At 41.5% G+C, this 25,245-nt stretch overlaps 1 protein-coding gene across 2 annotated transcripts in view; it reads right to left on the bottom strand.

The window, feature by feature from the left end:
- The window catches only part of VPS13B (vacuolar protein sorting 13 homolog B), a 316,612-nt gene that overhangs the window by 91,746 nt on the left and 199,621 nt on the right, over positions 1 to 25,245 (bottom strand). For both annotated transcript variants that reach the window (XM_054385615.1, XM_054385616.1), the window contains exon 33: positions 5,328 to 6,030. In XM_054385615.1, the coding sequence (XP_054241590.1) occupies positions 5,328 to 6,030 (703 nt within the window). The remainder of the gene's footprint in view (positions 1 to 5,327; positions 6,031 to 25,245) is intronic.

Here is a 25,245-nt window from a genome sequence, read left to right as displayed (position 1 = left end):
GACCTTATCATGTGATTCATATAAAACTTGGCAGATACGAACCCTTATGTGATTTCAAAGAACCTACTGAAACCAATTGATCATGACTTTAGATCTATATGGAAAAGATCAAAAGTTAGCACATTCTTCTGTTTTTATTTGACCAATTTTCAGGCAATGACTTTACAGCAGTATTTGTACTGCATGGCATATATATATTACAGCCTTGCCCTCCCTTTATTCCCACTATACATTTACAAAGTCAGCCCTCAGCAGTTATTTAAAAGCTGTCACTGCATGCAACAGATTTGTATATTTTCCATGTGAATTTATACATTTTTATGATTTTTAGCCCTCTCCTTTAATTACACTAACCAGAATGATGTGACACATTCCCTTTTCTATAGGAAACTACTTTAGGGAGTATTTTGTTTCCTGTGTTTGGAATTAGCCTAGTTTAGTGAAAGCAGTGATAGTAAAAGATCTTTACCATCAGAAACAAAAGTTTCTGAACAGGGATGTTATCTCTGACTTGGCTCTACTACAGGATCTTGCTTTATGCTAGTAGCTCATCATAAATAAGGGATATGCTGATGGTTTTCAGAATACATAGTGTAAAGCACTGTACAAAGTACTGGACAGTATGCAATGAACATAACTGCATCATTTAACTGATCTCTAAGTCATTGTTCCTTTGGAAATATTCATATAAACACTCAGGTGCTGTGTGCTAATGCAGCTCAGGAGGCTGCCTCCGGAGGATTGTGGCCAGCAGGCCAAGAGAGGGGATTCTGCCCCTTTGCTTTGCTCTGCTGAGATCCCACCTCTAATACTGCCTCCAGTTCTGGTGTCCCAAGCATAAGAAGGACACAGAACTGCTGCAGTCAGTCCAGAGGAGGCCAAAAAGATGATCCAAGGGCTGGAGGGAGTTGGGGTTGTTCAGCCTGAAGAAGAAAAGATTCTGGGAGGACCTTAGAGCTGCCTTCCAGTGCCAGGTATAGATCAATAAAGATGTTTATACATAACAAGAAGAAAGCTAAAATCCAAAGGTTTCAGACCTGGTGCAAATCTCCAAAACTTGAAGGGAGTTCCAAACAGAAGCTACAAAATGTATCTGGGTAAGAAAAAATCATTTACATCAAAGGCCAAAAGACTGAAATATGTCTGTCTAGATTAAAATACCATCTAAGGTAGAAAACAGCACATGCATTTTCATAGGGTTATGGACCAGGGAAGGAATAAATATCAATCAGTCAACCCCTCTGCCAAGGGCATAGGAATTGCAAGAGAAGCAATTGATAAAAAAAGAGAAAATTTAGGCTGAAAAGTGAGGAATTCCTGAAGGACTTTTCTCCCTCAAGGAAATGAATGAAACGTTGGAAACATTCAGAATCTGAAAAAAAAAAAAACCAAACAAAAAAACCAACAACCCAACACCACCACTTGACAGAACACTACAAAATATACAATAGGGAACAATTATACATCAGCAGGGAACTGGTTTGAATAATGTATTATAATAGGTCATTTCCATTTTCTATGATTCTCCCAAAAATCAACACTCAAATTTGCAGTTATTTGTATGAAGAAAATGCTGGAGAAAACCCAAGGGGTACATATGTAAGTACAAAGGGAGGCTAGAATTACTCCACAGCAAACTGAGAGAGAAAAGAAAGACTTGAGAAGTGAAGGGTGGTGAAGATGTCAGAAATTCTATCCTCTGCACCAGGAGAAAAATCTGTCTGTGGCAGGAGAAAAATCTGTGTGTGGCAGGAGAAAAATCTTGTCTGTGGCAGCAAAGGAAAAATGGCAAAACAATGAGCACAGACTACAATCAAGACTGCAGCTGAACATCTATCAAGCTGAGGCCTTCAACACATCCCTGTTTTCTCTCCCTCGTTTGGGTTTTTTAAGGGGGAAAAAAAAAGGTCTACTGTTGAATGCAGCCAAACATCCAAAGCCACTTTTATCCATGCTAAGGTCCAGATCTCAGCTCCCACGAAGTGTCGTTGTAATACTCGACTTTGTAAGCTTTTGATTTCACCTCTATCACCTCTGTCAACAGCAGACAGCAACACCTAAACTTCTGAAGAGAAAGAGGACTAGGGGGAAAGGAAATGAGTGAGGCCATTTACCATCTTGAAGATTTTCATTCTCCAAATTGTGGTTTAATTCCAGTTTGTAGCTGAGAGCCAGGGCAGCTCAGGGCATAGCTGAGCATAGCTCAGGGCATAGCACATGAAGACTTTAATGGGGGAGCTCCACAGCACTCCACAGCACTCCATCAGCCATCAGGCAGGGTTGAGGGCTACGGAGTGTGTGCATGGAATGGCAGCTTGGGCTGTTCAGAGGGACCTTTACCCAGAGCAATGAGCTCTGCAGCACACTTCTCTTTCAGTGCATGAATCACATTTGGGGCTGCAATCATCTCTGCATTTCAAACTCCACAGTGCAACGTTTGGGCTTCTTTGAAAAGTGGTTTCCAGCGGAATTTACAGAACACCAGTGGGAAAACATTTCTGCTAGCGTGCTTGCAAGTGCTGTGGCAGGAAGTTAAAAACTGAGCACTTGCAGTAACCTGAGGAATGTGCATTCCCAGGCCAGCTTGTCTTTATGGGTGGGGGCTGCAATACCCCCAACCTCCCTCATGGACATAGATGTACTGGACAATAAATGTACTTGAAGGGGAACAGGTGACAGGCTAGCAGAACTCCCTCAATGATATGCTAGGAAACAGCCCTGAAATCCTCTCTGCCTCACAGCTGAGCCAGCCTGCCCTGCTCTCCATCCAGCCCGGGCCTGTCATTAGATCAGAGGTTACATGTGGTCTTAGCTACTGCATCTGCTCTTCATGGACCCCCTGCCATCAAGGCGTGGGTGTAAAAAAAAATTAAACAAAAATCAGGATTAATTCTGGATGGCCTCACAATGCTTGGCTTTTGCAAAGGCTTTGCTGGCGGAAGTTGAAGAAATTCCATCTCTAACAGATATTTACTGAGATATTTCTCTCCCTTACAACAACCAAGCACCACAACCTCCTCTTTGAAAATAAACAAACAAACAAATAGAAAAAAGGTTTTTCAAAAATGCCCAGAGCATAATGCTCAGGAAATGAGGCAATTTTGTATCTGGATCACATTACCTGAAACAAAGCAAATAAAGATTTAAAAAAATATTTACCAAAGCAGCTTACAAGATGACATTAAAAACAATTGCACCCACTGCAAGTGGAAATGGTCACTGCTCCCTTTGCAGAACCTAACAGTTAGCAGATGCCTTCTGGTACATGTAGGATGAGCACAGAATAAAAAAGGTTGGATTACAGCATATTTCAGGCTAATTCTGCAGAATCCTAGAATGGCTCAGCTTGGAAGGGACCTCAGAGATCATCACTTCCAACCTCCCTGCCATGGGCAGGGACACCTCTCAACTAGACTCAGCTGCTTAAGGTCTCATCCAACCTGGCCTTGAACACCCCCAGGCAGGAGGCAGCCACAACCTCCCTGGGCAGCCTGTTCCAGAGTCTCACCACTCTCCTACTGAAGAACTACTTCCCAAGCTGCAGTCTAACCCTGCTCTGCCTCAGCTTCAAACCATTCCCCCTTGTTCTGTCTCTAAACACCCTCAGGAAAAGTCTCTCTGCAGTGTTCCTGTAGGATCTCATCAGCTATTGGTAGGCAGCTCGAAGGTCTCCCTGGAGCCTTCTCTTCTCCAGGCTGAACACCCCCAGCTCCCTCAGCCTATCCTCACAGCAGAGGTGATCCAGCCCTTGGATCATCTCTGTGGCCTCCTCTGTACTCAACTCCAACAGCTCTGTGTACTTCTGCTGGGGACACCAGAACTGGAGGCAGGATTGGAGGTGGAGTCTCAGCAGAGCAAAGGGGCAGAATCTTACAAATAAAGTCAGTGAGCAGCCAGGCTTTTTAATGGTCTTTATTAAGCAGTTAGTATTTATTCCATTAATCTGTTCACTTTGATTTGAAGTTCCTATGCCTGACTGTAGCAAGATAATTTAAAATAGGAATGAAGCAGTTTAGCACATCCTTCATAAAACTGAGCTAATGTTTTTAATGACCTGGTAAGTCTCCTCCTTCTCCTAACTGACTTGCCAGTGAACTTGGTTGGAGAGAAGGACTGAGGAAATTGAAAGCACAACCATCAGGTCTTTAGCTCCAAGGCAGGCAAATGCTCTCAAACACAGACACTGGCATAATAGAAATGTGCTGCTGCTAACTGCTAATTAACACACTGAGAATGCTCAACTTTTAACTGGCCTCTTTCTTCCTGGTTTATCCTCTAAGTTCTTCTTTCTTCCATGTTTCAGTACAGCTAGTGACAGAGGAGCCAAGTTCTTTGCATGAGGTTTTGTGTCTCAGCCACTGTGCAATACTCTCTCACAAAAAAAGTGATAGCTTAATGTGCAAGATCCTGAATTTTAAGCTCTAATAATTTGAGATAATTAAAAAAATATGAACAACCCCCTCGTCCCCAATAAAATATATGTGGCTTGGTAACAGTATTTAAAACTTCATTTCTACACATGTTCAAAGCAGCAAAGCACAACACAGAATTTCACAGAGCTCAATCCACTGCTGGTGAAGCAGTGGGAGTCAAGGTTTCAACATCATGTAACAGAATTGACTCAAACCAATTTTTCCAAATGCTTCAAAACACGCATAAAATATTCTTAGGCAGCACACATGCTGTATCCATAGACAGAGCATGATGATGGAGAGCTTTTAGTAGCCTATTTTGGACCTAGCCTACATATTTATTACACAGATTAACTATGTAAGTTTAAACATCTTTGTATAAGCAATGAGAAATTACCCCTGCAGAAGAAGAGAAGACTCCAGGGAGACCTCCTGGTGGCCTTTCAGTACTTAGAGGGGCCAATTAGAACGATGGGGACAGACTTTTTAGCAGAGCTTGTTGTGACAGGACAAAGGGTGGTGGCTTGAAACTAAAAGAGGGAGGATTTAGATTAGAGACAAGGAAGAAAGTTTTTGTACTGAGGGTGGTGAGACCCTGGCTCAGGTTGCCCAGAGAGGGGTAAATCCTCCATCTCTGGGAACTACTACAGGGCATGTTGGATGGGGCTCTGAGCATCCTGATCTAGCTGAAGATGTCCTTGCTGACTGCAGGGCAGTTGGATTAGATGACCTTTAAGGTCCCTTCCAACCCAACAGCTGAGGCTGTGGGATTCAATCCCAAGAATGAGTATATTTACTGATTGATTTTCAAATACATCCCAGAAGTCTCTCAGCTGTCTTCCACCACTCCAGTAACTTTGAGACCTGCAATTCTTTTGGCAGGTACAAGCAGGGGTGAACGTGAAATGCTCTTACCTGTACACTTGTAGTCTGAGGCCACTCCTTTCAGGCCGGCATCAAACACTGATATTTCTACCTTCTGCTTTCTGTGGTGGCAGCTGAGGAGCACAGAGGGCTGTGATACAATGAGGTAGAGGAAAGGCTGAAGCTCTATGTCCCCGGTTCCTCTGCGACCAGGCTGCCGAACGATGGTTATCCCCAGGGCTTGTCGAGCGGATGATCTGGTGGAAGCATGCAGGCTTTCCAGGGACAGAAGACCTGGCTTTCTCCCAGTAGACAAGGGAACATTACTGCTCAAAAGATCATCTGCTGTGACGGAGGAAATGCACGGATGACTGGCCTTCTTGGTATCATGGCTGCTGCTCGAGCCTGCTTCGGGAAGGTCTAAGGAGCTTTTGCTTATTCTCTCACCTTCTTTCTGCTCCTGTGCAGACTTTGGTTTCTGTAAGGCAATGCACGAGTAAGTCATCAAGGAGATCCGGCTGGCTGTAACAAAGATGTCAAAGGGGATGAAATTGAGGTTCTTCACGATGGAGGAGTGGCGGGAGGGGCGGGCGATGCGGTGCTGGCTGGTGCCGCTGTGCTGCTCGATCTGAACGATCCTGATCTTAACACTGTCACTGCCAATCCCACTGTCCTGTGCCCCACTGTAACGGGAAGAAGTCTCGACTGTTCCTCCATCAGATACATCCATTTTTCTCTGCTCCTGTTTGGAAACCTGCAGAGGAAAATCCTCTATTAACTTACGATATCCATATCTCAAGTATTTCCGTTTCAGTAGCGGCAAACAGCCACTACATAAATATGGTGTCAAAAAAGGGAACTATAAAAAAATATCTGCCAAGCTAACACAGTAATCACTCATGAAAACACAGCAGGTGTCTGTTCCAATGACATGATGACTCACAGCAGATAAAGTGCCAAGAGAACGTGCAAAGGAAGAAAAAAAGGAGTAGTGACTTCTAGGCTTACATGAGTTTGGGTTCTTTTTGGGTTTGTTTGTTTTTCTTTTTCAGTTCTACAAAGATCCTGATGAAAGGTGTGGAGCATGTGCAGAAATATTTGGAAAGAAACCCCTGCAGAAATTCAGCACCAATAGTGATGATGAGGATGTATGGTCAGTTCCTCAGACTCATGCAAAGTCATGCATTCACAGCTTCCATAGAGAATTGCCTGTGTGTGTGCCCAGGAGAAGTGTTTCTGCTCTGCTCTGTACAAGAGCTAATATCAGAAATGTCTAACTCAATCAGACCTGTGACCCATCCCATGCAGTCGTTTGCTCCTGACAACACCAGGAGGAGATTTTGTCAAGACAGATCATGGACTCTGGCCACTTCATGCAATCTGTTCCCCCCCTATTCCTCAAGTACCCACAGCTGTTGCATTTGGGATGCCAGTGGTACCTGCTTGCGCCATGTTTCTGGATTTCTTGACCCTAACTTGTCCACTTCCTTGTTGAAAATGGTGACAGTGTCTGGCCTCCACAACCTTCTGATGCAGCAAGTTCCATTTTTTTTTCCCCTTTGGTTTAAACCAATCTCCTGCTAGTGTGACTGCACTTCCCCAGTCTTTTGTAGTGCATGATTTGAATGTTCAGGTCCACGTTCAGCTTTATCACTGTTGCTATGGCTTTGCAAACCTTGATCATGTCCCCCTCAGCTTTCTCCTCTCCACACAGGGAAATTCTAGGTTTTTTAGGCTTCTCACAAAGAAGCTGCTTCAGCACCTTTAAGCCTCTTAGTTTCCCTTCCCTGCTTCTCTAACTGCACTATGCACTTTGTGAGTACAATACACATTATTCACGACGTGGGATGACTGTGGTTTTAGGAAGCAGTAAAACGATGCCTTCTGTCTCGTTCGCAATCTCCACCCTGATGGTGTCCACTATTCTGTTAGGGTTTTCCTGGCTGCTGCTGCACATTGGCTCAATGATTTATTTCTTTGTTCCAGGATCCACTTCAGTGGTTTCTTTTCATCTTCTCCTCCCTAGTAAATCTTTAAAAAGGGAGATAAAAAGCTAGAGTAAACCATACCTTCACTTCCTCTTGAAAAATATGAGAATGAGTTACAAGTCTTTATAAATTTATCAGCAAACGAACTATAGGAATGAAGGGCAGTGAATTTCTCCATACTTTGCTCTTTATGTAGCAATATTATTAGATTCTAAATATCCTGCAGAAATTGGGTTGTGGGGCACATAAAGCAAAGCAGATTTATTTTAAAGGTTCCTTTATACTGTGCTTTATGAAGCAAAGGGAGAGACCCCCACTCCTTTTCTTTAAAGGAATGAACATGTTAGAAAAAAAATACTGGAGAGGAAATGCTAACCCAGACCCATTAACTAGCTGAGGTTTGGTTTGAAAAGGTTTTTGTCAGCTCCAGGTACAATCTTTACAGATTCACTGGGGTACCTTTCAAATAACCAATAAAATTCCCTGCAGCTGATTTCTGTGGCAGACTGATATCACTGACCTGTAAATGGGATCCTACTCTCAATGCAGCCTCTATAAAAGGAACTACAGAGCCAAGCAATCCTGACTTCTGATCTCCTAGCAGCCAGGCTCTTTACACCTCACCCTCTCTCTCTGGTGAACTATAAAGTTCTTTGCCCACATCCTGGCACTGCTGACGTCATCACTCATGTATTGAGGGCAAAGAGAAGGCAGACAGGATGGAACTGTACAAAATCTTGCCGTATCGTTTAACTGAAATGCTGCCTGAAACGAAGCAGAGGGCACGTGCTGCTACACCCAGCAACTTTTAATTGTCCACAGCCATCAGTTTGGTCTGATGAAAAGTCATTTTTGAAAGCATGGGTCTGTAATGACTGATGGGTATTACCTGGTGTTTTCTGGTTCTCCTCCATGCAGCAGAGATTTCTACAGTTACCTGATTGTTAGGTTATGCACTGATAATACAACATCATCCACTAATTGATAGCCTCTCAGGGAGAAAAACCTTGCTTGTGTATGAGTGGAGGGAGAAAGCACAGCACTGCTGGCTTCTGGACATGTCTTCTCTTTTCACACCTAACCAGACTTGATTTGAAGATTAGTTCTTTCCTTATACCTCTTTTGATAATTATTTATCAAGTGTGCTGGTCTATGCAAAGCACCCAAAGGAAGTGAAGAAAGAAGCTCTGTCTCCATCCCCATTCAGACTACAGTTTCTCACTGAAGGCTACTGCAAGGGATGCTAATTGGTCCCAACTGCTGAATTTGCTGCTATGCAGACATTCCACTGCAGAAACATTGCTGAGACTCCAAACCCACTCAGGCAGGTCACCAAAGAGCTGTCAGTAGCTTCTGCTCAGTACTAAGCAGTACAGAATACAGAGCAGTGCCTGAAAGGTTAAAGACACCATATCCTATAAAGGTTTTCCATGCCACCTAGTTCCACAATGGAATTTGACTTCTGTATGCTCTTACCACATATATCATAAAGGTTGGAACAAGTGAGTAATGCTTTACGAAAAAGCTTTCCATAAAACAAAGGAGTACAAAATAAATGTACAGAAGGACCACTGGAACTTCTTGCATCCCTTTTGGCTCAGCAAGCAGCAAGCCTCCCAACAAAGGTTCATGATTAACCTGAAAATGCATCTAGTAATAAACTTGGGAATCATCCTCTACTGGGATAAAGAGATGAGAGGGAATGACTCTTGGTATAACAACTCTAAGAAGATTATTATGGGATAAATGGGCCAGTTCTTTAAAGATGTCAGGGTCAGCAATATCAGCTCACTGCTAGCAAATGTAAGGGCAACATTTATCATCGGGCTGCATTGTATCAGTTCTCTTACTCTTTACATAACCCATTTAAAATGAACAATAAAAGTTTTCTTTAATTAGCTACTGGTGTGCATTAACATGATCATGATTAAACCATAAAAACCAACTGTACATTACCCTGGTCCCCTATCCCATGTGTTTTAGATTATTTTAGTTTAAAATGTACTTTGAGTCCCTTTTAAAGGTTCGACCTTCTGCTTTCAGAGAATTAAATGCATATTACTGCAGTGGAGAAGATAATGTTTCAGACCTCCAGGCATATATTAAACACACTGGCAGCACATTAGACAAAATGCTTTACTTATTAGATACTTCCTATTCTAAACAGTGTCATCAAAGGCTAAAAACAAAATCCATATAAAAGCTGCACAATGCTTCCACACAGAACCTGTGCCAAAATCCCTGTACTTTCCAGCTAATGAGGAAAGGATGTGTACTCTTAACATATGAATGTAAGATTTTCCAAGCATTCACTTTAGGAAACAGGACTATTGATTCCACATGGCTTATGTTAAATGAAACTGTATTGGTAAAATAACCTTTAAGATATTTGGCATGATAACTATAATTAAACAGTATTCAAAGGAATAAAACAAAAGGGAATTTGGTTCCACAATGGCTAATTAAAATAAAATGAAAAAACACAGCATGTCATCTATCAAGATAAATTGTTATTGTTTAAGAACTATTTCAATACTGTTAAAATATACTTTTAGATAAAATCTGAAAGGACTGGAAAAATATTTGTGGCTTAAAAATGGATAGTTTGGCGAAGAAAAAAAGTATAGGATGCTGAAATTTTATGCTGAGATAATAGCTTTAAAGCTCTGAGCATAACCAGATGGTATTTAAATCAGAAGAATTCTACAGTTTCACTGTCAGAATGAGTTGCAACATGGAAAGGCTTCCAACAGCTAGCAAACACACGTCAGGATGATAGTTTACTTCTTGGATCACTGCAGTGCATTTTCCCCTCCTTTCACAGTTATATATCCTAGCAATACGAGGCACCCTAGGAAAGGTGTTGAAAGCTACACTGGTAGCTAGGGAACTGTGGCTAATTCTCCCTTTTCATGTGCTCAGATAGGTAACTTTACTAGCTTAACCCCTTGAGTTCAGGAGGGCACAGGACACATATATCTGTCTAGTGCAAGGGCAAGGAAACAGCACATCCTGTGGAACACACACAGATAACTGCAGAGGAAAGTCAAGGATAGGGAAAGATTTGCTTTGTGAAATTGGCCAGCAATCCCACCTGAGGTCACTGCACCCTTAACCACCTAACTCCTTTGTTTCCCACTCTTGTTCAAGTATTTGGATGGTAGAGGCATGCCCTCAAAGTCTTCATAATGAGAGGCAAGAACCTCACCAAGGTAAACACACACTCTGATACTTGAGACCAAATTAGCACATTCTAAAATCGTCTTTTCACTTCTTTCATCTCTCCAGAGTTTTCAACAATACCAAAAGTACACGTTCCTAGCAGTTTTATTTTCTCATTCTGAACCTTTACAGGAGAATTCTTTAATTAACAGAATAACTAAGCAGCAGCATCTTTGGAAGTGCAGCTGCTCTAGATCTAAAGCATCTCTAGCTGCATAATTTGTCCAGCTTCTCCTGTTAATTATGGTTATCTGATGACACTACTGAAATAACATTTCTTCTGCATAGCCATTCCTCAACTGATCAAAACCCATCAGCCAATCCTGAGATCATTCTTCACATGACATAAATCATGGAAAGAGTCACAAGTGTGAAGCCACAGAATCAAAGTGCCAATCGCATCTGCCCTACCACTGTGCCATCTGACCTCCTTTGAGTACTTTTGCTAAAAACTAGCGATATTGGCATGGAAATAAAGCCCCTGCTATCACACAAACTGAGCTACACAAAAAGGATCTATTCCACTTCTTTTCTGTTGTGCTTAAACTGGAATTACAAACACCGCATAGCTTCTCTCTGGCTTTTTCTCTAAGTACTTTGTCTACTCCATCAAAGAGTCTCCAACGGTTTGGACATTCACTTGATGTATCACTGTTATCTAAAGCAGCTTTTTTTTTTTTGGGTTAATCAAAGTTTGCTACGTTGTTCTGATGAACACTTGAACTAAAACAATTTTGGTTTGTTTTTCATGTGAGTCATAAGATTGACTTTTTCATCTGACCATTATAAAAATTACTTTGTAAATTGATGTATTAATCTCCCATGTGAGATAAAAAGACACAGACACAAGCATATTAGACTGCTAATTACATCTTCCAGTCTAATAAAGTTTAAGTTTTAAATTAAAACTTCAGTCCTGCAATTTAAGCTAGACAGACTCTCTTCTATTTGTATCAGTTCAACTGTAGAAAGATTTCTGTATATCATAGAATCCTAGAATGGCTCAGGTTGGAAGGGACCTCAGAGATCATCTCCTCCAACCTCCCCACCATGGGCAGGGACACATCTTAACCAGATTTGGCTGCTCAAGGCCTCATCCAACCTGGCCTTGAATATGATTCCAAGCAGTCTTCCAAAAAGGGAACTATTCAATCAAGCCAAAAGGAGACAGTTAAGAATATCAGAGAAGTCTGAAATATTTTCTTTCATATACAAGTAAAAAATATTTTATCTAATCCATAACTTTCTATCAATCAGAATTTTCTGTCAAACCAATGACGCTCGTTTGCCACGTGTCAAACATATCTGTGAGCTCCCGGACCTACAGATATACTCCCCACAGGAACCCAGTTGTAGCTTTCACAATACTGCAGGAATGATGTGGAAGGTGTGATGGTGAGGAGCAACACAAACTCAGCTTCTTTGGGCAATGTTTTTCCAGCTCTCCAAAAGCAGAGGAAGAAGCTATCTTCTGTTAAGCACTGATTCACACGTTGACAAATCAAAGCTGTCCTAAAAGTTCCACTTGTACCCGGGGTCTATGCAAATGCTAAAGCCTTCCTAACACCAACAGAATTAATGCTTTAATCTTAATACAAATGCTATGTCTGCTTTGCTGCCCTAGGAGAGGCCAGGAAGAAACTTTTGTGCTCAGTATTTTTTTCTAAAGAAATGAAGTCAGTTTAAACAGAGTAGGCTACACTCTGGCTGGGGACTTTGTTCAAGGCTAATTTTTCATTAATATTTTTATGGAAAGTCTTAGCTTCTTGGTGGTTTTGAAATTCAGTGTTAAAATTTTAAGGTTGTGTGTTTCCTCTAAACAAGATGTGGGCTTGTTCATTTTTGCACAGGCTTTTTTTTTTTTTTTCTGCTGTTATAGCCAAGAAACAGCACTTTTCCATGGCAGTCTGCTTGCATAATTCACTTGGACACTTGCAAAAGTAGAAGTTGAAATTTCAGCTTGATTTTGTATGACTTTCTCTAACATTTCAGTGTTAAGATTTCAGTACAGGACTGCAGTTTTAGCAGTCTGGGGTCTGGGTCACATTTCCATGCAGAACTAAGTGGTGGTTTGGTGTTTATCTGATCTCACAGAAAGCAACTTTGTCATGTCAAGCTAGTTGAACTTTTCAGGAGGCTGACAAACTCCCATTCACTGGTGTGCTAAGTATACTGGAAAAAAAAACAACCAGTGTAACAAAAAATGTTCAAGGACTTACAATTCTGAGTCCTTAAGGCTGTGGTTTCCCAAGAGAAAGCTTGGTCTCAAGCACCACAGCCAGACCAATTTACCTAACTCAGTGTGGCTGTACAAACAAACACAGGCAAACGCCTGTGGAATTGGCATGTCACAGCCTGCAGTGAAATTGGTTTAGGTGTGTTGCCACTGACTAGTCCCAGGAACTTGGTGGCATCTATCATAATATTTGGCTTAGGTACAAAAACCCTGAGTCCTACACATCAATGTTTTCTTGAGGAGGTGTTCAATCATGGATCTAAACCTTTCTCATACGATAAGTATGTTTAAGATAAGAATTTGCTGAATGTTTTCAGATGCAAGAGTTTAAATAATTTAATAATATTAAATATGGAAATATCAGATGATTCACTATTGTGAGACCTGGAAATGATAAACCTAACAAAGGTGTTTACTTTCACTGGAGCAAATATCAATATTCTCCCACTGACTAATATTCAGTGTTCTGTAAAATAAATGAAAAGATGCAGAAGCAAATGCCAAATACCCTGGCAGTGATTCAAGGCAGGATTCTACAAAGTCTCAGAACGTGTTTTCTAGGACAGGATGGATGAGAGTATGAAGAATGGAGAGAGTCTGCACTGTAATGTAGTAAATTAATTTGGGATTTGACTTCCATGATACAGAATCTGCCTGCAGCCTCTCAGCTGAATGAGCACTCAGTTATATCAACTATCCCAAAGTCAAATGCTCTAAGCTTTTCCTTAGTATCTATCAGAGCTTTTATTTGTTCTGAGCATCTTAAAGGCAATTAAAATAACTAAATCCACAGTAGATCAGAAGATGTCATGTACAAACCTTGCCCAACCAGACAGAAGATGTCATGTACAAACCTTGCCCAACCAGACAAACTTCCTTCTACACTACTTCTAGCAATGTAAGTCAGAGTGAGTCAGGCTGTATGCCACAAGCAGAAAAATTCATGGTACAGGAGCCTCCAGTGAGAAACGTCCAACTGCTGGCAAATGATTGCTCACTGAAATGCATACCTAGATCTTGAATGCCTCAGGTTTGAAAGCTTCCAGATGCCTGGAAAAGTTATCTTTATTTACTACTTTTTATAAAACATTTTTGGTTGTTCCATCTCACCTGTATCCATCCAAATAAACTTGTCCCTGGCTTATATTTGACCAAATCATGTTTCAATTTGTCCAGAGTACCTTATAAAAAGACCACCCGAGGAAGCAAAGCACATGAAGTGGCAGGCGAAGTAAAGACTAGGAAATGAAGAATCCCAGAATCTGGAGAGTTTTGGTAGTAAGCCATAACAAATTATCTCCAGTGTTGTTACATTCTTTGGTCACAGTCTTGGTGTGCAATTCCATGCCAGACTGAGGCTGTCTCTCCTCATTTGTGCCTTGGATGATTCTGTAAAACAGCCAGTTCAAGGTCTTGAAGTATCCAAAAAGTCCCAAGAAATAAACCTAACCAACTGCCCCCAAAAGCCCCTGAAAAACCATGCTGGTGGTGTTTTGTCCTGCTCTGGTTCCTACGCTGCCTTTATTGTGCTGCTACAAAGTGGAGAAGGCAAAGGACAGGCTGTGGCAGCCAGTCTTGGGTTAGCTTAATGAGCCTCAAAATTGCATCCTAAATTGTGCCCTCTGAACTCATCTAAAATAATTAAAGCAAAGAATTGTGGTATTGGAGCAGGAATGAAAGGTCAGAAGCAGGACCTCTGTAAGCCCACTTCAGGAACAGATGACACATGGAGCTGCATCTTCAGGCTCTTCCACCTGGCAGTCTTCCAACCGCCTTAGTCTCTCAGTGCTAGGAGGCTGCTTCAAAGCACCCAGCACTCAAACCATGCTGCAGTTTGACTCTGTACCTCACTGTGAAATCAGGGGAGAATTATTATGAAATTATTATGAAACATCCTGCAGCAGCCTGCCATTTTCACAGCTTCTAGCTGCAGCGCTAAGATTTCACTGGAGCCACCTCACTGTGGGCTGGGAATGATGTAAAGACATTTAGAAAGAAGGCCTGGGTATGAAGACAAGTTTTCTTCTTCTTAAAAAGCACTTTTGGCCCTTGCATGTTTCTATAAAGATCCTACAGGAAGGCTGCAGAGGGACTTTTCCTGAGGGTGTCTAGAGACAGGACCGGGGGAATGGTTTGAAGCTGAGGGAGAGCAGGGTGAGAGCAGGCCAGGCTGGATGAGGCCTTGAGCAGCCGAGTCTAGTTGAGAGGCATCTGGACTCTTTCAAGCAGCTCCCTGAGGTCCTTCTTGAACTGAGGGGCCCAGAACTAGACACAGTATTCCAGATGCAGCCTCACCAGGGCAAAGCAGAGGGGGAGGAGATCCTCTCATGACTGACTAATCACCCCCCAGGATGCCATTGGCCTTCTTGGCCACAAGGGCACATTGCTGGCTTGTGGGCATCCTGCTGTCCACCACAGCTCCCAGGACCTATTGCTCAGATCTGCTATTGCAGCTCAGACTCATGCAAATTAATTTGAGAAGAAACAGTAAACATCACTTAACCCTGTCCAATAAAACAACCTGGACTTCAACATCTTCGCATCCATTTGATTTTCTATACATAGAAGGCTATTCCCCTTCACACTTAAACTCACTACCAATAAAAAGAAAATTAATTCACACTTCAAACAGCACAAGAAGCTCTTCAATTGCTGCTAGAAGAGGCAAATGCGTTCTTGAGAAATCACACATATTTGTTTCTTGCCAAAATCTCTGTCTTGAGTTATGTATGGAGCATTCTAGTAGGCAGTCTCAGATGATGCAGCATCACCTGCATCTGAAAACAGCCTACAGCTTGTCAGAAAACCTGAACAAGTCCCAGAGGCAGCTAATACGATTAAGAGCAGTAGACTGAAAAAATATACAAGATACGACTGGCCCTAAGAAAATCAGTGTGGAATTAAGCAACATCTTTACCCTTAACTGCCCAGCCAGTCCATGCAAGCCACACAAGTGGTCAAACACTGTCTGCTGCCAGGTACTGAAAAACGGCAAAACCTGGTTTGGTCTCTCACCATCCATTTCCTGATTTTCATAAAACTGATTAACATGGAGGCTTATCTACTTGTTAATTTAGCTGAAACCCCAAAATATTAGATAATATTGGAAGAAGACTGATATGCAGAGTGATCATATTAGCTTTATTTACCCCCAAAAAAACCAGATCAGAATGCAGGAAAAATATGTTTCTCGTGTGTGATTGTCAGAGAAAAATTGAACATTGTTGGCACAAAGAAAGCAGGGAAGTTCAAACTCAAAATTGTTTGCTGCCCACTGGCTATAACCTCAATTAACTCTTTACTGGCTTCAACAGCCTTTCTCCTTTTACTCCTCATCTTTCCCTTTAAGAAAACTCCTACTATTTCCCTTTCAAATGAAAAGAATTACAGAATCCATGTGTTTAGAATTACTGTCAAGAATCAAGTTTTCTGCACTACCAAGCAGGTGATGTTCCATACGGGGAACAAACTGTACCCAGTGTTGCCTAAAGAGAATGTGGCCACAGCCTTAGGCTCCGTGGTACACAAGTGTGAGATGACTCACAGCAGCAGATTAGTCAAGATCAAAGAATGCAGAACCCTCATCCTGTGACCCAATACTCAAAGTTTTGTCTCCTCATCAGATGATTAAGCAAATCATGACTCTGACACATGCAGCGTCCACAGTGTGAGAAAATCCAATCCTGTGTTCTCTCACACTTCTGTTTGAGAAGAGTTTGAACCACTGCATTGTCTTCAGTGATTTTTGCCCTGCCTGCATTTCAACAATCAATGACCTTTGGGATTTCTTTGTAAAACTGTAATAATGATCATAGAATCCTAGGATACATTTTATGTTTTTCTAATCCTGTTCTGCAAAACTCTAAAATGATTTCTTGTACATGCTCCATCATTTTAAGTAAAATTTCCATTTTAGATGTATTTAATAACAATATTTTTATTCCCGCTGTAATTAATAATTAGGATTTTTTTGTTGTTGTTGTTAAGGTCAATACATTGACCTTAAATGGACAAGTTTTCAATAAACTTTACATATCATGAGGTTCCTCTGATAGACCAGTCCTCCATTGTCTCAAAATGACCCTTCAGGGATGTACACCCACCACTGAAGGACTTGGACTATGCCATTGAAATCAATGCCCAATGTGGCTTATGAAAATAAGAGTGACTGTAGTGCTAATCCACCAGGAACATCACACAGCCCAGGAGATCACAGACATGGTACTATGTGCTGGTCCCGAAAATGAAACCCTAAGGCTTTAACACATGGGGCAGAGCTGAGCAGCTAGGTAAGATCTCATTGGCAATTGTGAAAACCACAAGAAATACAAAGCTCCCTGAGAAGTGGTTCACTGGTTCACATTTCAATACCTGCTGTACATTGCTTTTACCATGCACTATGTTTGCTCCGCTTTTAGTCAGTGCCTCAAGTACCAAATGTCAATGGAAACAGCCTTCAAACCCTCCAAAAGCCATCTCCTCACAGCATCACCTTTGTTATGGGCCTACACAGTCATGGATATCGAGACTACCCAAATAATTAAAACACAGGAACCAAGCCTGGTTGTGATATCCAACACTGATTACCTTACAACTTCAGGAATCAGAAGACAAAAGCTAAACACCTTCTTCAAAAGAAACTTGTAAACGAGGATGCCAACTTTTCAAAGTTTCACCACACTAAAAATACTGCCAATTACAGGAGCCTTCCAGAAGGACACCAATCAGTCAGCTCCACATCTGTGCAACATGTGCATCTGCTGCTTCACACTTCAGCTCCCTGGCTTCTTAAGTAGGAGTATCTGGAACTTGTTTTACCAGTTGGCTGACTGTTATTGTTAAACAAAATACAAATGGAAAGCAAAGCTATGTTTGTTTTCAACAAAAGATATGGTATCATTTGGTATTTTTGTTCATTCTCCACAGCAGTAATGAGCAGGAGGAGGGACAATGGTTTCAAATGAGAGCAGATTTAGACTGGATGTTAGGAACAAGTTCTTTATCATGAGGGTGGTGAAACACTGGAACAGGTTGCCCAGGGAGGTAGTTGATACTCCATGTCTGGAGATATACGAGGTCATGCTCAACAAGTCTCTGAGCACCCTGATCTAGTGGAGGATGTCCCTGATGACTGCAGGGGGATAGGACTCGATAACCTTTGGAGGTCCCTTCCAAACCAAACCATTCTATGATTCCATAAGAATGGTCCTACTGGGTCAGACCAAAGGTCCTTCTAGACTCCTGTGCTCTGACAGCAGCCATTAGTTCAGGGGAAAAAGCATAACCAGAGCAAGCACAGAGCAATACTTCAGCACACTCCTCCAGGCTTTCTGAGCCAGCATGTTGCAGGGTATGTAACTTCCCAGAAATGCTTTCTTAAGTCTCAACTGCAGAGACTGAGGATGGCTTCTGCCTCCTGCAGGTATGACTGCAATGTCTCTTATGTGACAAAGCAGTGCACAGTTTGATTCAACCAGGTCAGAATGGAATCAGCTGCTACAGATGAGATAAAGTTTTCTGTGCCTTCTCTATGCTGGAGACAGTGTGTTGCCTAATGCTCACTGATGTGTTTGCTGACTTTGTGGGGGTATCTGAGCAGACAGGAGCCACACTTTCCCAAGCCCTTCCCATGCTGAGGGATGATTAAAAGTAATCTGCTCACTATGAAACATCCAGTCTTTACATTAGTTACACTCCAAAAATAATTTTTGTGGCAAAAGAACAAAATGCAAAAACTGAAACAACTTTTGCCTGTTCTCTCCCTCCCTGCCCCAATATTGATATCATTTATTCAGGAAGCTGCTGGATTGTCTTTGCAATTTATCAGAACACAGGGGTTACCCTTATGGAACATGTCACATCTGCTGGGAGGGGTTCCTCAAAGTGTTTGGCCAAGAGCCAGGTCTGGAAGCAAGCTATCATCTGGCAGGCTGATGAGTACTGCTGAAGCCAGAGCTTGGGTAGCCTGGACTGAGTGCTCCAAAGTCAAATTCCTAGAAGCAGGTATGAATGAAGCAGCAAACATCAGCCAGCAAGGAATTTTCACAAGAAAACCAAGATCTGCCTTCACCTTTCACAAGAAAACCAAGATCTGCCCTCACTCCTCTTTGCTCAGCAGTGCCCTTGGGGGAAGGACAGCTTGTGTCCATTTGATATGGGGTGTGACTGCAAAACATGCCTGAAGTGTATTTATCAGACAAGAATAAAAACCCCAACCACACACTGCAGTTTCAGGTCATTTTCATGTGACCCTTTTACCAGTATATCCAAGCCCATCTTTCATCAGCTCAGTAGTTGAATACAGTTTCTCTTCAGCTTTTACAGGAAGATTTTTTTCTTATGTTTTGGAGGAAGAAACAATTTTCGCATCAAATTTGTGCAGTGTAATGGACAGCAACACACAGATGCAATAACAGTAAGTACATTGGAGAACTTGGGAAGCCTTGCTGCTCACAGCCTCATCCCACTTGATTGTGAATGTTGCCAGGGATGTGGCATCTTCCACCTCTCTGGACAACTTGTTCCACCACCCTCATTGTAAAAACTTTCTTCCTTCTACCTAGTCCTTAACCTGCCCTCTTTCAGTTTAAAACCATTAGCCCTTGTCCTGTCACAAAAGGCCCTGCCAAAACGTCTGACCCTGCTTTTTTCTTGTATTTTTTTTTCTTCTTATATGCTTCTTTCCGTATTTGCAACAACTGATTTTTGTGTGCTGCATTCCCCGCTGTAATTAAAAACTTGTGAATAAAAACAGAATGAGGGATGGAAAAGGTGGTGAATTTGGCTATGATTCTTCCAAGAAACAGCTCCTGCAGTTTTTTATTAGTGTGTTAGCTACCTGTCTGAATTTCAGACTGTATGGGATAGGGACAGACTCGTATCCTACTGAAGCATGCATCTGAGCTAACAAAAGTAAACAAGACTTTGTAACCTGACAAATAGGTGTGGAGAACAGAGAGAGAAATACACCAGCAGGAGGCAGAGCATGGGAGAAGGCTTTAGGTGACATCTCTGGAAAATACTTCAGATTTGCCTGGCTGATTTCTCTCTAGCATCTTGTGTTCACTGATGTGGCTGATTTCTCTCCTAAAGCCATAATCCTCACAGAGATTTGATGAAGAAAAAGGTAGCATTTGGAAGTACCTTTTCAGATCCTTCAGGAAAGATACAAAATATCTGCCCTTGCATTCATAATTACCTGCAATGTAAATGGGTATTAGCCAGAAATATTCTCTAGGGTAAATTTAGGCAAGATTGAGTTTTTTTCTGTAGAAATGAATCTTTTCCAGAAGTCTAGCCTTACTTTGAAGCTCATGGAGGCACACAAAACATAGCTGGCAATGACCTCAACTGGCCATACTCGGTTAAGGAGTGAAGTATGTTATCCATGCATGCCTCTATGGGCAGCAGCAGACCAAGCTGCCTGTTGCTTTGTATTTAATTTCTTTTTCAAAGGGGAGTTCTTGTATTTTCCACTTCTAAACGTTAGTATGACAAATAAATCCTCTCTTGCCAAAAGTCTCCAGGAGGGATGTGATGGACACCAGGAGATGGATTTGCTAGATTAAGAAATAAACTTCTTGAACATTCACTTGTTCCATCACTGCTCAGCAGCAGAACTGGTTATCAGTTATATTGGAATGACTTTTACCAGGATACTAAACACTCTTTTAAGAATGAGAAAATATGGTCCTTGTATTAACAGGGCACCGATAACCGTAGGTACATCACTGAACAAAACCAAGACATTAACTGCACTTCACTTTAATATTTGTAATTCTTTTCCTACCACTTCTGTTTCTGTTCTCCACCTGCAGGTATTAGATCTTTTCTTGAAAGAATTTGGCATATATTAATTCTGGAAAGGTGAATAATTATGAAAAGGCAGCAGCATTCTTTGCCCCTCAGATAATTTATCACACACCACAGATGTGTCCCTACTCTAAAGCTGTCAAGCAGATCAAAGCAATATTCTCTGCAATAAGAGTGTACTTTATGAAGAAGTCCATACAATAGGTCTACTGTACATCAAAGATGCACTTACAAAGGAGCATAAAGCTAGGGCTTATAATAAGTAAAAACACAACACTGGCATGAAACTCTATAGAATATTAAAACACTTAAAAACTAAAAACCATCCACAAATCATCACTTCTTTACTATTTTTGTCTATGCTAATCTTCAAAACATGGCCCTTGGAACCACCAAATATTATCCATTTGGAAATCACACCTTGAATGTTTAAAACAAGGGCTCCCAGGCTCTATTTCTGTAGCCTACGCGTAAAAAAGAGGACCAAAATGTATTTTGCTTTTGAGACAGGAGACAACTACTTAATCCTTCTATTTACCAAGAACTTCTGGTGAAATCAAGCTTCCTAACCAAGATTAATGATGTTTACAGTTGCTCAGCAATCCTCAGGATTTATCTAGTCAAATATCTGGAAGAGAGTGAAGCTTTTTTACATCTTAAATGCTGCTTTCCCCCCCCCCCCCCCCTTCTTCTCCTTCAATACACAGGAAGAACATATTTCCAGTAAGATTCAATGCTGGTATATCCAGTGTATTTTCTCTTTATCCTTCCAGCTTTAAAAATAGTTAGCTACTTCAAATATGGTCTCCAGATAAAAGGGAAAAGAGATAACAATCTCATTAAAAGCAATTATCGAATTTCTGAAGTCATCGACTATAAAACAAGACATAAGATGCACTTTTCATTAACTGGGAAATAATTACTCCATGAAAAAGTTTATGAATGCCTAGAGTGGATTCTTTGCCCTGACCAAATTTATTATTTATTTATTATAGTGGATTCTCTGTCCCTGACCAATTTCATTACTTATTTATCATAGTGAATTCTCTATCCCTGACCAATTTTATTATTTGTGGAACAGACATAATAATTTTAAAATCTAATTAAGGATCTCTCCTCTAAAGACAAAGTAATTGAAAGGAATCATGCTGTGAGGTAACTCCAATCACAGTGATCTACACTATAACCTTAATCAAAGCTTATATAAAATTCAGAATGGTGAAACCCCCCTGATGACAGAAAAGTAAACACCTGTCAGCTTTGCTTCCAGTGTCAGACAGCTTTTCAAGAACATCTGCCCAAAGCAGTTTTAATGCCATTTCTTTCAGCCTTAACACTACTTAGCTCATTCAGGCTACTGAGATGACTTATGTGTCTGATACTGCACCCCTGTCTATTTCCCCAGTAATATCTTTCATTTCAGTTAGATAATTTATCTGTTTTCATTACAGTTTCTTACATCTCTTGGTTTACTTAAGTTCATAAATCAGTAAACATTCCAGTCACTAGTTCTACCTTAAACAGTGACTAAAAATCAAACACTTGCAGTATCAATACTGGATTGACTTGATGCAGCCAACAAAAGCCATATGCTTTTGGTTATCACAATCAAGTAAGCATTGTTATTATAATTTATTATCTGAAATGTTACACTGCAAATTAAAATAGGTATAGCTAATATGGTAATATAGTCCTGGTAATACAGTAATATAGTCCTGATAATAACTAATATAGTCCTGGGCTGAAGGCAGGGATCCAAACAACCCCATTTCCAGTAGCCATGATATTTTAGGAAGATAAATTACTATCATCCCATTAGATGACTGCTAGATTGTTACCATCAGTAAAGGCAGACAAAATTGAATTATATCAATTTACGATTTTTCAGTTTGACTTAGAGAAATTACTTTGGTTCTGAATGCAAGATCACAGAATCACAGAATTAATCAGGTCAGAAGAATCCTTTTCATAAATCCTGTTGCCTGAAGAGCAGAGATGGGTGTGCATTTATGCCACATTTCTATGAGCAAATCAGCTCTCTTCTGAGTATGTGAGACGTGTACCACCCAAAGCACCTCATGCCAAACATCAAAAGAAAAAGTGTTTCCTTCCAGTGACTGGTGTCACGCAGGTCATATCCCTTTATGGCACTAAACATCTGTTGGGGGGGAGTTAATTTCAGTGGCATAGGTTTTCTTAATGAGCTGTGTGCCACAATTGTGATACAACGTGGAGAGCCACCTGCTTTCAATCTGCTTAAATCCAGCCCCCTGAAAACTTTCCATCCCTTTCCTCAGTGGATCCTCATTTCCACAGTAAAAATAACAAACGAAACATTAATTACAGAACAGTGAAAATTCAACTGAGAATGATATGGAAAGGAATATTCAGGAATGTCACAGTTTTGCCACTGCAAGTATGCTCAGCTTGCTTCCATAAAGGATTTTTTCCTTGAAAAATAACAAATAAGCTCTTCAGGTCCTGCTGTTGAAAAGACACAAATGGCTGTTCAAAGAAGTCATTCAAAGACTGCTCCCTTTTCAAAAAATCAGGTTGAATACTTCAGAAAAAGCTCTCTAGGCACTGCTGGTTCACCTCTGATGCTGGTTCAGAGCTAAGGCCTCAGGGACCAATGAATAAATGTTATCAGCACTAGGCTCTCTTCTCACAGTAATTGCATCACTTGTGAAGAGTAATAACAAGATAATTATGAGAATTACTATTACACGAGAATCATTAACTATTGAAGATTTCTCACTGTTTACCCAGGGTAAAATAAACTCAAGCACTGGATGTAAATCCATGCTTCCAAATTTCAAATTTCACTCAAAACTGCAGTTTGTAACTAAAAACCAAAGCCAACCAGCCACCAAAAGAAACCAATGTCTGTTCAGAGAAAGGCTGTGTGCACTGCTTCTGCCTACTGGTGTTTATTGGTTGGGTACTCCTTCATTCATAAGTCCCTGAAAAGAAGCTTTGTTCTGAATACCCTTGAAAGTGACTGACCAGGTGACAGTTCAGTGATGTAAATTAACGTACAAATACTAAAATAATCTTTAACTAAAAGTGTTCTGTTCCTTTCAACTTCACAAACAAATACTAGAATGGCTTAGGTTGGAAGGGATCTCTTAGATTATTGCCTCCCAACCTCACAGAATCATAGAATCAACCAAGTTGGAAGAGACCTCCAAGATCGTCCAGTCCAACCTATCACCCAGCCCTATCCAATCAACCAGACCATGGCACTAAGTGCCCCATCCAGGCTTTTCTGGAACATCTCCAGGGACAGCGACTCCATCCCCTCCCTGGGCAGCACATTCCAATGGCAAATCTCTCTCTCTGTGAAGAACTTCCTCCTAACATCCAGCCTATACCTCCCCTGGCACAGCTTGAGACTGTGTCCCCTCGTTCTGGTGCTGGTTGCCTGGGAGAAGAGACCAACCCCCACCTGGCTACAATCTCCCTTCAGGAAGTTGTAGACAGCAATGAGGTCACCTCTGAGCCTCCTCTTCTCCAGGCTAAACACCCCCAGCTCCCTCAGCCTCTCCTCACAGGGCTGTGTTCCAGGCTCCTCGCTTTGTTGCCCTTCTCTGGACACATTCCAGTACCTCAACATCTCTCTTGAACTGAGGAGCCCAGAACTGGACTCAGTACTCAAGGTGTGGCCTGACCAGTGCTGAGTACAGGGCAAGAATAACCTCCCTTGTCCTGCTGGCCACACTATTCCTGATCCAGGCCAGGATGCCATTGGCTCTCCTGGCCACCTGGCCACACTGCTGGCTCATGGTCAGTCTTCTATCAACCAGCACCCCAGGTCCCTTTCCTGGGCAGGGGCCCCTCTCAACGAGACTGGAGCACCAAATCCATTTGCTTTGACCTTAGCGGAGTTAGGACTGCTTTCCAGTGTGAACAGTGTGAATTGATTAGGTGGCTAAAAACCACACTGGACCACTAAAATTAGAGAGTAATGGCCACTGTTGAGAGGCAATGGTTAAAAGTTGCATCAAGGACAATTCTGAAGGGATATAAAGATAAAAACTTGCCAGACTGAGGGAAGACATAAAAGAAAGCTCTCTACAGATGTCTTCCAATCTAAACTATGCTTCATTCCTTGCAAGGAAATAATTAATAGGTCTGTAGTACACTTCCTATCAGGGAAAAACAAATAGGTATCCAGGGACGTGGCCAACCAACAGCTTTCTGAAATAATGCAGTAAATGGCTTTTAAGTTTGTTGAGTCCACAGCGCACTGCTGCACAGTGCCAACTCACAATTCAAATGCTTGGCATCCATTCAAATATTCTGCTCCTATCCATTCCACCGACAATGGGAAACCAGTGCTCCACCAGTGATGGATTGAAGACATTCCCATGGATGCTTACTTACAATGTTCACCTCCCAAAGAGGCCCTGTGTCTGCAGAGTATCCAAGGCAAAGAAAGATCCATTGCGTTTCTTGTCTGCGTGGTTCAAAATGGCAATGAAACAACGCCCTTTATTTCCCTCTATCCTTGGGAAGGGATAGAGGAGCCAGAGGGATGTGATGCCTGGATTAGCAGATAAAAACAACTTCTGGGGTTTTGACAGGGTGAGTAAAGAGAAATGTAAGAGGTTTGGCTGCTCTAGAGCATTCCTTGCTTCCATCCAGACTCACATGCATGCTGAATCTGTGAGAACTGGGAAAGGAAACAGAAAAGCTTCTTCAGGTCTCC

This window comes from Indicator indicator, chromosome 12, assembly GCF_027791375.1.
Source record: "Indicator indicator isolate 239-I01 chromosome 12, UM_Iind_1.1, whole genome shotgun sequence".
Taxonomy (NCBI): domain Eukaryota; kingdom Metazoa; phylum Chordata; class Aves; order Piciformes; family Indicatoridae; genus Indicator; species Indicator indicator.
Note: the sequence above shows the minus strand (reverse complement) of the source record. Positions and strands in the feature narration are given on the sequence as shown.